Source organism: Solea senegalensis, linkage group LG11 (genome assembly GCF_019176455.1).
Source record: "Solea senegalensis isolate Sse05_10M linkage group LG11, IFAPA_SoseM_1, whole genome shotgun sequence".
In the NCBI taxonomy this organism is placed as follows: Eukaryota; Metazoa; Chordata; class Actinopteri; order Pleuronectiformes; family Soleidae; genus Solea; species Solea senegalensis.
The window spans coordinates 13,740,088-13,755,291 of NC_058031.1; the positions used below are offsets into that span (position 1 = coordinate 13,740,088).

Genomic DNA, 15,204 nt, shown 5'->3' on the forward strand with positions numbered 1-15,204 from the left:
TGACAAAAAAAGTAGTATGTTGTCCAAATTTTGACAAAGTATGTTGTCCAAATTTTGACAAAAAAGGTCATAGTATAGTATGTTGTCCAAAATTTGACAAAAAAATCATAGTATAGTATGTTGTCCAAAATTTGACAAAAAAATCATAGTATAGTATGTCGTCCAAAATGTGACCAAAATGACATAGTATAGTATGTTCAAAATGTGACAAAAATGTCATACTTAAGTATGTCGTCCAAAATTTGATTATAATGTCCTAGTTCATTGTGCTTCTCCCAAACCTCTGAGAAACAGAGAAAACAGCATGTTTTAAAGTTGTCATATTTCAAGAACGGTAGATGATAGACCGTCAGGAGGCTTTCAGCAGCTCCCACATTTAAATTTAAATGGGTGCAAATTGATTGAGAAATCACAGTTTTAAAATCACCCTCGTCTGGATTTTTCCAAAATTCCAAAGTAGACTTTTAACATGGGAGAGTTTTGACCAGAACTCTCTGCGTTTTTAGGTGATTTTTAGAAAATCTGCAAGTCATATGAAAATGAAAACAACACACAGTGTTAGATGACAACCATAGCAACGTTGTAAAAATGATGTAAAAATTGTCTGTGTAGGTTGGAAATTGTGGATGTTTGTGATTATTTTTCTGGATCTCAGCAGTGTCTCCAGCACCATGCCTATGGACACAATACACACTCATTGTAAAATCAGAATACCTCCAAAAAAGTGCAAAACTTAAACTGTGATTGTATAAAAACTTAAAATATGACGACTCTGTGATGCTCCAAAGTGGGCTTGGTTTTCGCGATTTTTGTCACCATGGTTACTCGAAAGTCTTAGAAAATTCCCAATCAAGCTGCACGTTTTGATATAACGTGTCAAAACTGTGGGAGGAGTTATGCTGCGAAAAAAACGGCAGAAGAGGAATAATATCATCGAGAAAAAATAAACGCCAGCAGGAGGCACTAATGAAAACAGGATTTTATGTTGCACCAGTATGATTTACATAATGCTGGCAATGGCTCACACATGATTGTGCTTGGCTTTATGGCTGAGGGAAAATGAAGAGGCTCGTTCTCATTGTTGTAGAAAGTGAATTGAATCTTTAAGATAGAACTTTGTTCCCTTCGATATCACACATTTTTCTCTGCTGAAACGGTGTGTCCTTAGCTCACTATAGTACATTATCTTACTCACAGTGCAGATTCAGTACAACTTCACACAAGAATAAATATCTTTGGTGCCTTTAACAGTTTGCACAGATCCTTAGCTGATAAAGCTAGAAAAAGGAAAAGAAAAAAAAGTTAACAACTTTTTTGATATCGTAAATACTGTGCTACTCACAGTCACCTCCCACCACAACCTGATAAAGATATGGCCTTGATTTTGAGTCTGGAAAATGCTGTTGGAACATGAACTTTGGTGGCTCAGGAAATCAAGTGAAAGGTAACAGAGTGCAGTTTCTGCCCTAAAAAGGCAGCTCTGGATATGGAATGCCACAGGCAGCTGTTCCTGTCTCATCAGAGGACATGTTATAAAGATAGCCCCACTTGGGTTTGAAATAATGCCACCCATTCCTGCCCTGAAGCACACTCTATCATGCTCTATTGTTCAGAGAGGCCCAGTGGGAAAAAATGACGAGCCTGTGTTGTATGTCTTGTTCGGTATAAAAATATGTAAAACACAGGAAAGACGGCCACTATTTGTATGAAGTACCTGCGTTGCTCTCTTGGCTAAAGGGCTCATACACACGATGCAACCTGCGGAAACAGTTATTGAGTCTAAAATAATAAGACGGTCCAAAAAACGGCCAAAATTGCTCAACACTTTCTCTCCACATTCTGACAGCTTTAATGCTGAGCAGCCCCCCACTCAGTGGCAAGACCATAGCCTCTTGAGGTGAAAGTGAAGATAACATTTCACAGTGTCTCTATAGCGCTGTCATGTGAAGGATTATGTAGCTGTGTATTTGCTGCTCGTAGTACCGTAGGGGGTCTGATACCTATCTGCCTGTGGTTTCAGCTGCCTGTGTTTTTCATCTATTTTTTTTTTCCACCTCCGTGTAAAACTCTGCACTGACCGAAGAGGCGTGACGTAGAAAGATATGCAGAGTATCATGGCGTGTCCTTTTAGTTTTGTGCTGTTATTGTTAAGTGCTTTTTGATGCTATTAATAGCTGCAGTCACTGTTGTTCTGTGTCACTTTTTTTTTCCACTCTGATGTTTTAAATCAATACAAGATACTGACATGGAAAAGTAGCTTCGAATTAGTTTCATTTCTGGCCCCGTTTTAATCACATTATATTGGAGTTAAAGCCGCAAACTGTAGTGGAGGCGCCACTCGTGATTGTATTTGACTAATATTCTTGTGTATATTTTTTTGTTTCTCCTGTTTCCAACAGCTGAAAGGAGTTTATGCACTGAAACGACCTCAGGAAAACCCAAGATGGCCGCCAAAAGGAAAGGTGGCCTAAAACTTAATGCTATCTGTGCCAAGCTGAGCCGCCAGGTGGTGTTCGACAGCAGCTCCCAGAATGCAGAGGGAGACCAGAGTGTAGCAGAAAACAGTGAGCGTGGCAGCTCCAACTACGACGACAATGAGACCAACTTCCCCGAGAGCCTGAATCTAAGCCAGAGTCTAGAGGAGGACCAGAAGAGACGCGAGGCCATCGAGAAGTGGGTCAACGGCGAGTATGGCGAAGAGCCACCAGCTCCCGATGATGAACACGAGCATGAACTCAAAGTCAGCAATGACGAAGATGGCCCTCCTGAGGGCGTGTACATGGTACAGCCCAAAGGCTGCAGCGATGACGAAGACAATGCAGAGGAGGCTGAGGCTGGGGCGGGGTCTCAGGACGGCAGTTACCATGACGACAAAGAGGCCGAAGAGAGGCCTTCAAAAGAGGAGACCTTCATACCACCAAGTGAGGCCCAGAGTCGCCAGGCACCTTTCTCCTCCCCAGGTACAACAGTAAACATCTTAAACCAACACAACCTTTGCCCTTTAAAGCAGCCCAGCCCGTAGTGTTAAGAGGCAATGCCTTTGATTAAGTGTGGGTGACATTATCACCCTCACTAAAGCTTAAGTGTATTGAAAAGACACACTCTAGAGTTAAATTGAATGAATAGCTAGAGATATTATTACCCTAAAGATAGAGAAAAGAAATCAGTAACTTGTCAGTGTGTGGTTAACTGTACAAAGACATGTATAAATGGAGCAGGCTTCCAACATAAGGACATTTATGTATTCTCCCAGCAGCTGTGGGCCAACAGCACATGGCAGGGCCAGGCTAAGCTTCACATTACACCCAGGATTACATATTGAGTCTTTGATTTTTCCCTAAGCTCACTTAACTTAACCACTGCTACAAGGTCCTCTGTTTCACAGAGTTAGTGTCTGCCTTTGAGCTGTTTTTTCTTCTTCACATGAGTGTCACACACGCAGAAAATAGGAAGTCGTATTTCAGTATATACCCAAACCAAGCTTAAGTATGCTAGTTTCCTCACAATCAACGGCTCCATGTATTTGTGAGCAGACACGAACTTATATGTAATAAAGTTCATAATCTGCTCTCGTAAATGACTCATATTAACTGGAGACGTGATGTTCTCTTGGCATAATTCACTGATTATCAAATAGATAAAGCTGGAAGATACTTCCAACAATCATCTGAAGTAGCGAGAATATGCACAAACAGCAAAAACAATCTTTTAAGAAAGCGCCTTTTATAGTTATAGACTTTGTGACCCTTGAAACTAGACACATACACACTATATGAGAGATTGGCCTTTGTGTAGCAGAAGTTAAAACAGAGCTGTAAAAAAGGAGAAAAAAAACATAGCTGGGTTATATGAATAGATAAACCCTTTTTTTTCACAGGCGAGCAGGGAGGGGAAAAAAAACAGCAAATTGCAGGCGAGACCGGTTGTTGTGGTACAAAAACAAGTTCTGTTTCATGCTTGCTCACATCAGTTTTTTTTGCGCTTTCATCTAGGTTTAGGTATCTACCTCAGAGACATGCACACATGTTCCTTTTGTCTTCATTTCTTCTTGTTTTACAGCAGCAGCAGCTCTGGCCACATAGAATTGAGGGCAGGGGCTTCTGAGAAAAAAGAAGCAGGTTTCATTTAAAAAAAAAAAAGGATTGTGGTTTTAATTAGTCATTTTGTGTCTATTTCATGGCCGTGAAAAAAAAAAAGCCTGTCTGTAAATATATATTACTGTATCAGGCCTGCACCTTCCTCTCCACTGCCTCCTTTACTTCACATCTCACAACAAAGCTGGAGAGTTTGAAGACTGCGGGGAGAGCACGCTGCATAAGTTGCAAATCTTGTCTTTAGTGTGTCTGTGCTTTTTTGTTTTTTTTTTCCAGAGTTGCTCTTTGTTGATTGTAACTAGGGCATCTATATTGCCATGTTTCTACTCTGCTCACAATTAAAACATTTTCTTCTCTCTCTCTCTCTCTCTCTCTCTCTCTCTCTCTCTCTCTCTCTCTCTCACCACTGTCTTTCAAAGGCTGATGCGGAGTGCACATAATTATGCATATAAACATAGTGGCTTAATTATCTCTCACAACATCAGTGACAATGTAATTAACAAACATTGCAAGATCAATGAGAGAAACTGCGACCTTCAAAACATTTAACTCCTCACATTGAGGCATCGTGCGGATTTCCTATCAGTGCGAAACCCCAGAATACTTTTCCTAGATAATTTAGATGTTGCATTAGAGCCCTCGTAAGCCAGTCAATGGAAAAGCCAATGAATAAAAAACAATGAAAGCAATGACAGAGATGCTCATAGCGATGGATCAAACAGGCCTGGCCATGACTTCCATTTGCAATTCTGGGTTCACTGGAAAAGGTTATTGCTCATTTCAAGCTATTTCAAAGCACTCTCTGTTTACTGCCTGTTAATTAACTAACCAAACACCAAGAAGTTTGAAATCTGAATCACAGGATGCCATTTATTAGGATACAGCTGTCCCATTCGAACATAACACATTTAAACTAATTCAGGACATTGCTTTGTAAAAACTCAATTTGTACAATATTAAAAAATCCCACTATTCCCTGACTGAAACATTTTTTTACCCAAACACTCTACATTGTGCTTGTGCGGCTCAGAGCTGATGCCCCTTAGAGGGTATTCAGACTCTAGATTAGTCCATATATAGTGACTTGCATGCACCTTTATCATCAGTGACACCTCTGCCTCTCAGTCCTGTGAGTAGAGACGCTGTGCCATGCCGATGGCCATGTTTGGTCAGCCTAAAGGAGATATAATTCCCATCTGTTATCATATCTGTGGAGGAAAATGTGGCCTAATTGCCTCAAATGTAGACAAGGCAGGTCTGTGTCATGTGTTGGATTTTGCTTGCCTGAAGTGTTAAGATTAGGAACCACTTATTTGTAGATTTTTCAGCAGTGGCAGCAGAGAAAGCACAGAAGTAAATGTCAGGCATGTTAGGAAACAGGAAAGAAAGCGATGAGAATAGACGAAAACATTATATTTATTTGCTTATTTATTACCCATATTTCCTGGCTTGGTGTCACATGATATCACCCTGATAGAAAATGAATTGACATGGTTTTGTTAGAAAAGTAAAATCCTTTGTCTTTCATTGACAGCACATCACATGAAGGAATAAAGAGAACCAAATCATTTTCTAATCCTCCAACCAAAGAGAATATGAAAAAAGGATGTCAGTGCTCCCATGAAACAACACTAGTTCCTCTGTAATAAATAGCAAATCATTCTGAAACTGAAATTGTAGATTTTCATTTTTAATGAATTCCTTTTCATTCACTTAATTTAATGGGACATTTTTATATTGGAGATGGGAGTGATTTATCTTGTTTAATTTGGAAATTTAACAAGTACTTTCATTTTGCTTTTCCCTTTTTAGTCACAATTCCTCAGTCAGTAAGGTGTCATTCTGACTCACTCGGCCTTAACGTTAGCGCTATATGATATACTGTGACCTGAGATGCTCCTATAAATACAGTCGCAGTAAAATCCAAGAAGCACTAAAATTAACAAATCAAAGGAGAGGAATGTCGAATTAAATGATTTGAAGTGAAGATGCATTTGTAACGGTATTTTATAAACACTTATCAGAGGGAAACTCTGCAGTAAATACATGTTCATGTGCATATTATGTGTCACGCTGTGGTTTCAGTACATGTAAAAAAAGATGGTTAGATTTGATCAAATCGCCTGTGTCAATCACGCAGGTTTTTCCTCTCAAATATCAATTTCCCTTCAAATTTTCATGCCCTTTCGATCCAGCAGATACTCTTTCATACTGATCCACTTGTGTTGAGGAGCAACCCCATTGCAGTGAGTGGAAATTTGGGGATTATTTTACATGCTGGGCCGGAGATGTGAAAAGCAGGACACGGCGACTGATTTAGCAATAACTGAGAAATCTGAGACAAGAGCAGAAATATTTGTGTATTAATTACCCTGGTGGTAGCTCGTGTGTGCTTTGGTCACGAAAGAAGCCACAAGGCATTTTTTTAAATGTTTGAACCTTGGTTCTGTCCCTGTGCCAGTGACGAGCTAAGATGGCCACAAGTTTAGAATGAATATTATCTACCATCGTTCCTCATTTGTATCACGTCTGTTTTTTAGTTTCCTGTCTAACATGAAAACTGAGTGAGTTTTAGTACAGAGTTGGATCAGCAAACTGTGTTTGGAGAAAAGCTGTTTCATGGTCCTTCCTGTTTCTCTTTTTTCTTTGCCTTTTATCCCATGATCTTCTTTTTTATGCACAGCTTTGTCCCTCCACTGCTTTCAGTGCAAATCATTTTCCCTTTTCCCACTCCCTGACCCCTTGCACTAACCTGGATGAAAGTTAATGGGCCAGAATTAATCTCCATATAATGCAATTAAACTATACATTGACTATACTGTATTTTGCCATGTCCTTGGGGAAGTTGTCCAATTTAATGGACTCTCAAAATGGAAGTGCTGTTTCAGTTCTTATGTGGAAAAAGAGGAAAAGATTAATTCTGTTCACTTTTATGACTTATTATGATATAAAAAATATGTCACACGAAGTTTCATAGTGTGCTTTTATAAAATGGATTTAATTTTACTAACGATCAGAATTATACATCATATAAACAATTTCCAATCAAGTGCGTTATAGTTAGTTTTTCTTAATTTATAGGAGGCTGTAAAACAGTTTTTCGAAAGTGTCTTTGTTGTAATATTTTCTCAAAATTGAAAAACCTCATCAGCAGTTAGACATGGCAGCAGGAAGAGAAATTCGGTTTGTTTAGCGTTTAGTCTCCTCCAGTACATTCATCTGCAAATTCTCTAAAACTGAGCTATAGTGCAACTGAAACAGGAAGAGTGTTGCTTCAGGCAATGTGTTTATAGATGTGCAGCATATGTTGCGGTAGCCTGCAGTGTAAAATCACTTTTCCTGTAGTGAAATTTCACTACACTTGTGAAGTTACGAGGATAATGGCATCGCATCAATCATGAGCATTCACTGTTCCACAAAATGGATCCCTTTATAATGTCGGAGACTTGGTTCTTTCATTATCTCAGTGTTGCGGTATGTTTGCCAAAGTGTAGAGGTGCGATAGCATTGTTACATTAATTGGGCCAACTAAATATATTCCACACTTTCAACACAAAGCTACTTTGCTAGATTAATCAATTTGAACCCGCCATATGTGATGCCAAACAAAACAATAAATTGTCAAACATAGACTATCCACTTCAGCTACGAACCATAGCAACAGTGTAACCGTTGTAGAGTGAGCATCGTGAGAGGGAACCATTTCTTATGTTGATTTAGTAACCGGAATTAGGCAACTGACGTCTTAAGCAGTGGTTTTAAATTGGATGCCGTTTCACTCTTCAAATGGAAAAATAACTATACTAATATTTGTATATGTTGTACTGTTCTTCATTCATATCAATACACGTAATTACAGTAGCACCATGCAGCACAAACGTGACTGTTCTCAGCTTTAAAGAGGATAAGTAGGAATGTTGTTGCATTACATTTTACAAACAGGCAGTCTTCTGTTTTTTCTCCTCAGGTGAAGCATCTGCCCTGCGAGACTATGCAGCTAACACCATGAATGAGTTTTTGGGAATGTTTGGTTATGATGACCAGCAAGTAAGGGATGAGCTGACCAAGAAGATCAGCTTTGAGAAGCTCAAAGCCGCTACCTCAGACCCCTCATCCCTCAGCAGTGAGGAGGCCTCACGGCGTGCCCGTTTCTCTAAGTACGAAGAGTACATTCGTAAGCTAAAAGCCGGAGAGACCCTACCTTGGCCCATGCATGCTTCCCCACCCAAACCAGACGACCTCAACGTAAAACTGACCCAAGACAAGAGTGCTATGATGCTCCAGACCTCGGGGTGCGTCCCAGGGGCAGAGGCACAGATCTACCCCTCCAGCCTGGACCACAAACAGCAAGGAGGACCTCAGCTGGGCACTTCTCAGCCACCCAATCCCTCTCACATGCAGAACATGACATCCCGAGCCTCCAAGTATGACTTCTTCATTCAGAAGCTCAAGATGGGCGAGAGTCTGCAGCAGCAGAACGGTAATGCTTACAAGCGACCCTCTAAGTATGACCTGGAGAACGTGAAGTTTCTGCACCTCTTCAAGCCTGGTGAAGGCAACCCTGACATGGGCGGTGCCATCGCCTTCAAGACTGGCAAAGTGGGCCGCCCTTCGAAGTATGACGTCAGAACAATTCAGAAACTGATGCCAGGAACTCCTGAAGCCTCTCTGATGCCCAATGTCCTCGCCACAGCGCCGGGGAACCCAGGAGTTCCCGGTGTTCCCACAGTAGGTGCAGCCGGGGCCAGCATCACACCAGGACTCACAATGGACCAGACAGGACACATGAGCTTCAACAGCTCTGACTACCTGAAGTCCAGCTTTTCCAAGACTGACTCCATCACCACAGGCACCGTGTCCTCTGTGAAGTAAGTCTGCTCAAATGAAACGTGAAAGCACAGACTGGTAACAAAATGAAAAATATATTTTCCGATCTTAGAATCCTGGGTAAAAAATATCATGCACATTTTTAACTGGAGTCACTGAATGTATCATGTGGTTGTAGTGACAAACATGGAAATGCCATGAAGTTTTAGTACTTAAACATCTGTTCAAGTACATCTGTAACATTTATCAGTTTGTTCCATGCTGCAATGAATTTGCAGATGGACTGGTCAAATAAGTGTTTTTGCAAAAAGCCGTTCTGGATGAATAGATAGATAGATAGATGACTACATGTGTGTTTGAGCAGAGATTTGATGGAGAACATATGCTCCATAAGTGATCATGGAATGCATTTATTTAAATCACGGCGAGCGTCGCATGTACTCATCGACAAACACTTTTGGGGCCCACTTCTTCTCCTAATTGCACTAAAATGTTGCGTATGTGAAATTTGCTAATAAATAATAATGTCAGTAAATTTCCAATTTAAAGTTTAATGGTGGATTGAACAGGTTCCAAGCTCAGAGGTTCTGTCTTCTTCACTCTGATAGTCTCTCAGTGGGAACCCTTGGAGCTTATGGGGAGCTCACACACACTTAACTGCTACTGTGAGTCAGTTAGCTTAACGCAAAGGTAATTGCTACGTTTACAGCAGCCAACAGAAATGTAGTGTGAAATAGCGCATAGCGCCCAATAGATCCACAACATGATGAGTTGCGAAGGCACATGAAGTGTTTACTCGCTGTAGCACTCCGTGGAGACTGATTTAGCACAGTCATCGCAAAGTGACTGACTTCTTTCGTTTGGCTAGGGTGTAACAACTCTCCCTTTAATTACTTTGGAGCCATGACTAACCTCCCGGCGAGTCACAGGGGCCGACTCAACACTGCCTTACGAGTGCACTTTAAAGGAAGCAAACGAGGGGTTTGGGGAACTAGCTCACAGTCGTGTGCACTACCAGTATCCCAGAGTCTGTTTGATTGGTTTTGACCTTGTCTCTAGTTAGTCAAGACCTATCAAAGACACTGTTCAAGAGCCCTCAGGCACCTCTCCCTTTGGCTTTGGCCTTTGTCAGGTTGGGACTCAGTGGAGCTGCAAGCTTGGCTAACTAACCCAGTCTGGTGCTTGTATACAGGGAAGAGAGGGGGTTCTAGGCAGAATGTCTGGCAGTACATCCTCCCCTCTGGGCCAGATTAACCTCAGGTCATCCCCCGTGTGGAGCTGCTCACATGGAGCTAAATGCCATCCCTGAGAGGGAGCAAGCACAACCAATAACTGTATTATGACATCTACTAACTGTGCTCCTATCAGGGAGTTACATCTCAGGTAACAAAAAAACAGACAACAATCCCCAGCACACACACACACACACACACACACACACACACAAAAATCCTAGCGATTTTCTCTTTTGCACTGAATTGGATTGAGTTAAAAGTGGCACTGAGTCAAGTAGCTTGATCCATATGTGTTTGCGGCTCCAGAGTTGTCTTACATCTTAATTTGAACTGAGTCCAGACTGTTTGGCGACAACCTGACATCAGCATTAGAGCCAAGGTCCAGAGAGATTATCAGAAAAGGCCTTTTCAGAGCTTTTCTTCCACGTCCCCATTATCCAGTTTTGCATATGAGCACTCACCAAAATACCCCCATAAAAGATTAATGTCCCTTTGCTCCTGCATTTTGCCTTTCATTGGTTGGGAGACCATGCATCAAAGTGTGCACCTTAAATCCCTGATTCATACGGCACATGAAAACGCTGTTATGACACAAGAAAATGTATATTGATAGTCCAAAGTTTGGGAGCGGCTTGTAAGCAAATAGTGTGTCAGTTTGTTTTTATTAACAACAGACAGCACAAGCTCACCATTAATCCTGTCTCTTTTGTGTTTTCTGTTGCATTAGAAATGGCCTGCCACCAGATAAACCCGCTGGCGAAGACATCAACCTCTACCAGAAATATATTGCCAGGTATGCAAATCCCTCAATGTGCTGCACCAGTAAAAAAAACAAAAACGAAATACTCAAAACAGAGATGGGTCTTTTTTATGTACTGATGGCGTGTTTTATTCAGTGATGTAACGAGATCTTAGACTGGTATGAAAATGTTCTACGCACAGTAAATTAATTAAGAAAAGACTCCAATTTATGTGCTGAGAGGAAGTAGAAGGATGGGGGTAATGAAAGAGAAATGGTTTGATGGTCGCTCACTGTATCTGGTTGAATAAATGCTCACAGTGTGTATAGCACTAAAACAACTAACACATTGAGAGGAACATAACTCTGTGCCGCTCGGTACTTTAAGCTTTGACTGACACAGAGGAAATATGAGCTCAGGCCAGGTTTTTCTTTAGTTCTGCCGTTTACTGTTGAACACGCGCGAGCCTGAGTGATCCAAAAACTCCGTCTTTCACACCATCACAGACAAAAGCATCAAGGGAGACGAGGTACTGTATCTTTCGGTTTCTATGGACACAGAACAATGCCCCCATTCTGGATTAATTTTGAGCCCGCACTAGAAAGGTGATTATCACTTGTTTGTTTATTCTGTTTTAAAAAGAAAGAAAAAACAGCATTTGAAAAGCCAAAGTGGCTTTGGCATTAATGATTACTTCTCCAAACCATAACATGAAGGGCACAAATCAAAGCCTGCCACTGACAGACACACATCCTCCACACACACACACACACACACACACACACACACACACACACACACACACACAAAACCTCTTCCTTGGACTGATTACATTTTGCAAGAAGATTTAATTAAGGAATTTTTAATGAGGCTTCTGCTGGCACTGCCAAGAACTGTTTTGATATTTGCGCTGCATAATGCATAAAATTTGTCTAAACATCTCGGCAGTTGATGCACGGGGAGGCTGCAGATAAGCCCAGATACAGTTTCAATTTCCGTGTTGAGGTTGGGAAAAAAAGAGAAAGGAAAGAAGAGGAGGGAGGAAAAAAAAAAATGGAAAAGGAGGGCTCATAAAAAGGGCAAATGTAGCGCAGAGATGGGAGGTAGAAGCGGGGGATGGTTGCTCCTTGGTGCTCGGGCTAATGAGTGCACCGTAATACAAAAAAACAGCTTTGTAAACGTATTGGCAACACAGTCCTTGTGAAAAGAGGGAAAAAAAAAAAAAGTTCTTCATCTTCTCGCCACACCACAGTAAAATGTTTTAAAGAGCTTCCCTGGTAGTGTTTAGTTGCAGTTTTCACTCTTTAAATGCTTTCATGCACCCACTGTTGCCGCGGCACTTTGATCTGTGTATCTCTATTGTAACTGGAGATGCGCTGCAATCTCTGTATCGTGGTGATATTAATATTTAATCTGCTGCTGAATAGCAGCGGCCCATTAGGCCCCCTGACGCGGCAAGTGGGAATTGTCCAGAGGCAAAGTGATACAGCTGGGCAATGAACAGAGGGGTGGGCCATAGTCTCTGGAGGGTGGTGGTGGTGGTGGTGGGGGTTGTGTGTTCATGAGTGTAAATGTGTGCACGTATGTTAAAGAAGAGTGTAGACAGCACTTAGGTGTGGGCATATGTTCACTTCATTGTATTTCTGACACTGTGACTTGTCCTGACTGGTTTGGTCTTTTCTAAAAAGATCCATCAAACCTTTCCATAGCCCCCACTCCCATCTATACTCACACAGCCAACTTAAAAAGTGTAGTGGATATGCCGTTCAATTAGCTTAATGAACTCAGCAAAGTGATCTGTAAATGCAGCTCTGGGATAATCCTAACAAGGAAAAACAGAAAGAGAGATGGAAAAAAAAAATTACTCAGCCCCCTTTCCCCCTCTCCGCTGCACTTGCAGATGGAGCTCTTGGCAGCAGCAGTTCAAATGTTTATTTGTGTGTTTTCACTGGTAATTGGAGGATTTTAACAGTCATCATCATCAGGCTTATAATCACCACCGTAAAAGTGGTTGTACTGGAGCAAGCAGCAGCCTTTTTTTTTTATATCCCTGTAGCTAGCGACAGACAAAATCTGGTGTTTGGGCTTAAGATTAGGAAAGGCTTTCAGATAAAAAAGAAAGTAGACAGAGATGTCCCCACATCTGTGTATACCTGACTCTCTACCTCAGAGTGTAAAACTGTGTCTAAACTGAAATAACTGTGCATTGATTTGACAGGGGTTTTCACAGTGTTGGGAAATAAAGTAGTTATGGGGCGTGAGAATGTGTGTCATGGAAAGGGGTTTCAGTGTAATAAGTGTCTCTTACGGCTGCTTTGGAAATAAATGGAGCTAATTTAGCTGAAATTGGTGTGACAGACGGGTAAATTGTTGCAGCAGTGTGGAAAGCGGAAGTCGGTTTGAAGGTGTGAGCTCTGTTACTTTGAAGGTGAGACGAGACAAGGAGGTCTTTGCCTTTGAAAACTCCTTCACTTGTTTTATTTTGCGCCGTTCTTGAAATTTCAGATAATTTCCCCACTAATTGTTTTTCATTTTACGTCAATTATTTTTGAATGTCAGTGCTGTTTTTCCCGGCTCCTTTATCATTCAGCGTTTTCATCCCCGCGACTCTGTTCTCAGTGTGATAAGCTCTTATGTGTTCTCAGGTTTTGCGTCAGTCTTGATGTGATTTCATTCACTGCTCTGTGCAGATGTTAAAATATGTAACAAAATCAAAATGTTTTCGCTATAACTTGGGTTTCAGGTTCTCTGGAAGTCAACACTGTGGGCATGTGCACTGTGCCTACCAGTATAGAGAGCATTACCACTGCATGGACCCTGACTGTAACTACCAGGTGAGCGTGAGTAATTTTATCATTTTTTGAGCATCACCTAAATACACATTGTTTGAGTTTCCCTCCGTTTATGGTGCAGACTGTGCCTCAAACCGCTCTTGATTCAGAGAAAAAACAGACAAATGTGGCTTTGTTTTAAGTCCCGCCCTCACTGGCTAAAACCAGCTAATGTGTGCTTAAGTTCCATTATTTATTCATTATCAGGTTAGGTTGGGTGACTTAAAGCAGAGCATCCTCTCTTTTGTCAGGATCAAGGGTGATCTTAGGATAGACAAACAGGATAATGTGTCATCTTTTCATTGCTCGTTACACCCAGCCAAAGTTTACGCACATAAAAAAAAGTTTGTTGGCCTTTGGTTTGTGGACCGGGCTGTGAGTGTTTGCACTCGCTCATTTTGCAGGTGTCTTCCCAGCACAGTTGGCCTTTGACAGTTGTCCTTTCATCACAAGGGTTAATTGTAAACACTCTTTTTTTTTTTATTTATGCTCTCTCTCTTTCTTTTTTTTTCATAAAGATATCTGCCAATGACTGGAGGGCTGTCATTATTTCTGTTTCACGTTATTAATCTTGTCCTGGTCCCAAGAGTTGTCCTGTATGGCACAGGAAGGAGGAAAAAAACACACAGAGCAGATCATATTACAGACCGTGTGTGTGTGTTTGCTGTAGCATATGGCCTTAGAGAATTAGACAAACATGGGTAGATTTGTCAAAGACGTCAAAAATCCATGCACAGCTAGTGGCGCGTGTGTGTTTTCCGCCCTTTCTTAGCATTTTCCGAATTAAGCCATCTTCAGATGTAATCTCCTTTGTCTGCTCCCGATCAAGAGAGATTACCGCTCGATAAATATTGTTTATGTGGAGCAAAGCATTACGTATCGAAGCTTTTATATTCTGCATGAATCCCACTTCACAGTCTGATGGGAGGAATACAAAGGAAAATCATTTCATGTCACTATTTAGAGCGTTAGTTCAGGTTATCATGGCAATTTCCACGGTCAGGTCCACATTTCTCTGTTGCTTTTGTGTTGCATAGAAACCCAGATATGCTCTGGGAGCCAGCACTCGGGATGTCAATACCGTGAAAAAAACAGGCAGGCAGTGATGAGCAGCCCGTTTCGAAGCGATAACTCATGAAATGTTACATGACACACACTCCTGGAATATTATCCCACTGCCAGCCTCTGGGCTATTGGCTGAGTCTTAACATTCTCCTTTCATGGGCTTGTACATGAGCGAGAGTGTGCATCTTGCCACACTAGTGGGAATCCTAAAATAAATGTAGCAAGTGGCTCACAACCTTCATCACCACTCAACTGAAAATGAGATCTTTTTCCCAGTCAGCTCTCTCCATGGCCTATTTTGGACAGCTTGATGGATCGAATTTATCATGACTGCAGTTCACCTTATTTTCCCGTCATCAAAAACCGTCAGACCCCAGAAAGCCCGAAGGCAAAAACTGAGATTTTGGAGGAT

The 15,204-nt window shown here is 41.4% G+C and overlaps 1 protein-coding gene across 3 annotated transcripts in view; it reads left to right on the forward strand.

Annotated features, from left to right (window-relative positions):
* The window catches only part of casz1 (castor zinc finger 1), a 61,290-nt gene that overhangs the window by 27,439 nt on the left and 18,647 nt on the right, over positions 1 to 15,204 (forward strand). For 2 of the 3 annotated variants that reach the window (XM_044038567.1, XM_044038566.1), the window contains exons 2-5: positions 2,400 to 2,960; positions 8,062 to 8,962; positions 10,884 to 10,949; positions 13,640 to 13,736. In XM_044038567.1, coding sequence (XP_043894502.1) covers positions 2,400 to 2,960; positions 8,062 to 8,962; positions 10,884 to 10,949; positions 13,640 to 13,736 — 1,625 coding nt within the window. The remainder of the gene's footprint in view (positions 1 to 2,399; positions 2,961 to 8,061; positions 8,963 to 10,883; positions 10,950 to 13,639; positions 13,737 to 15,204) is intronic. The other variant, XM_044038568.1, reaches the window with a different exon arrangement.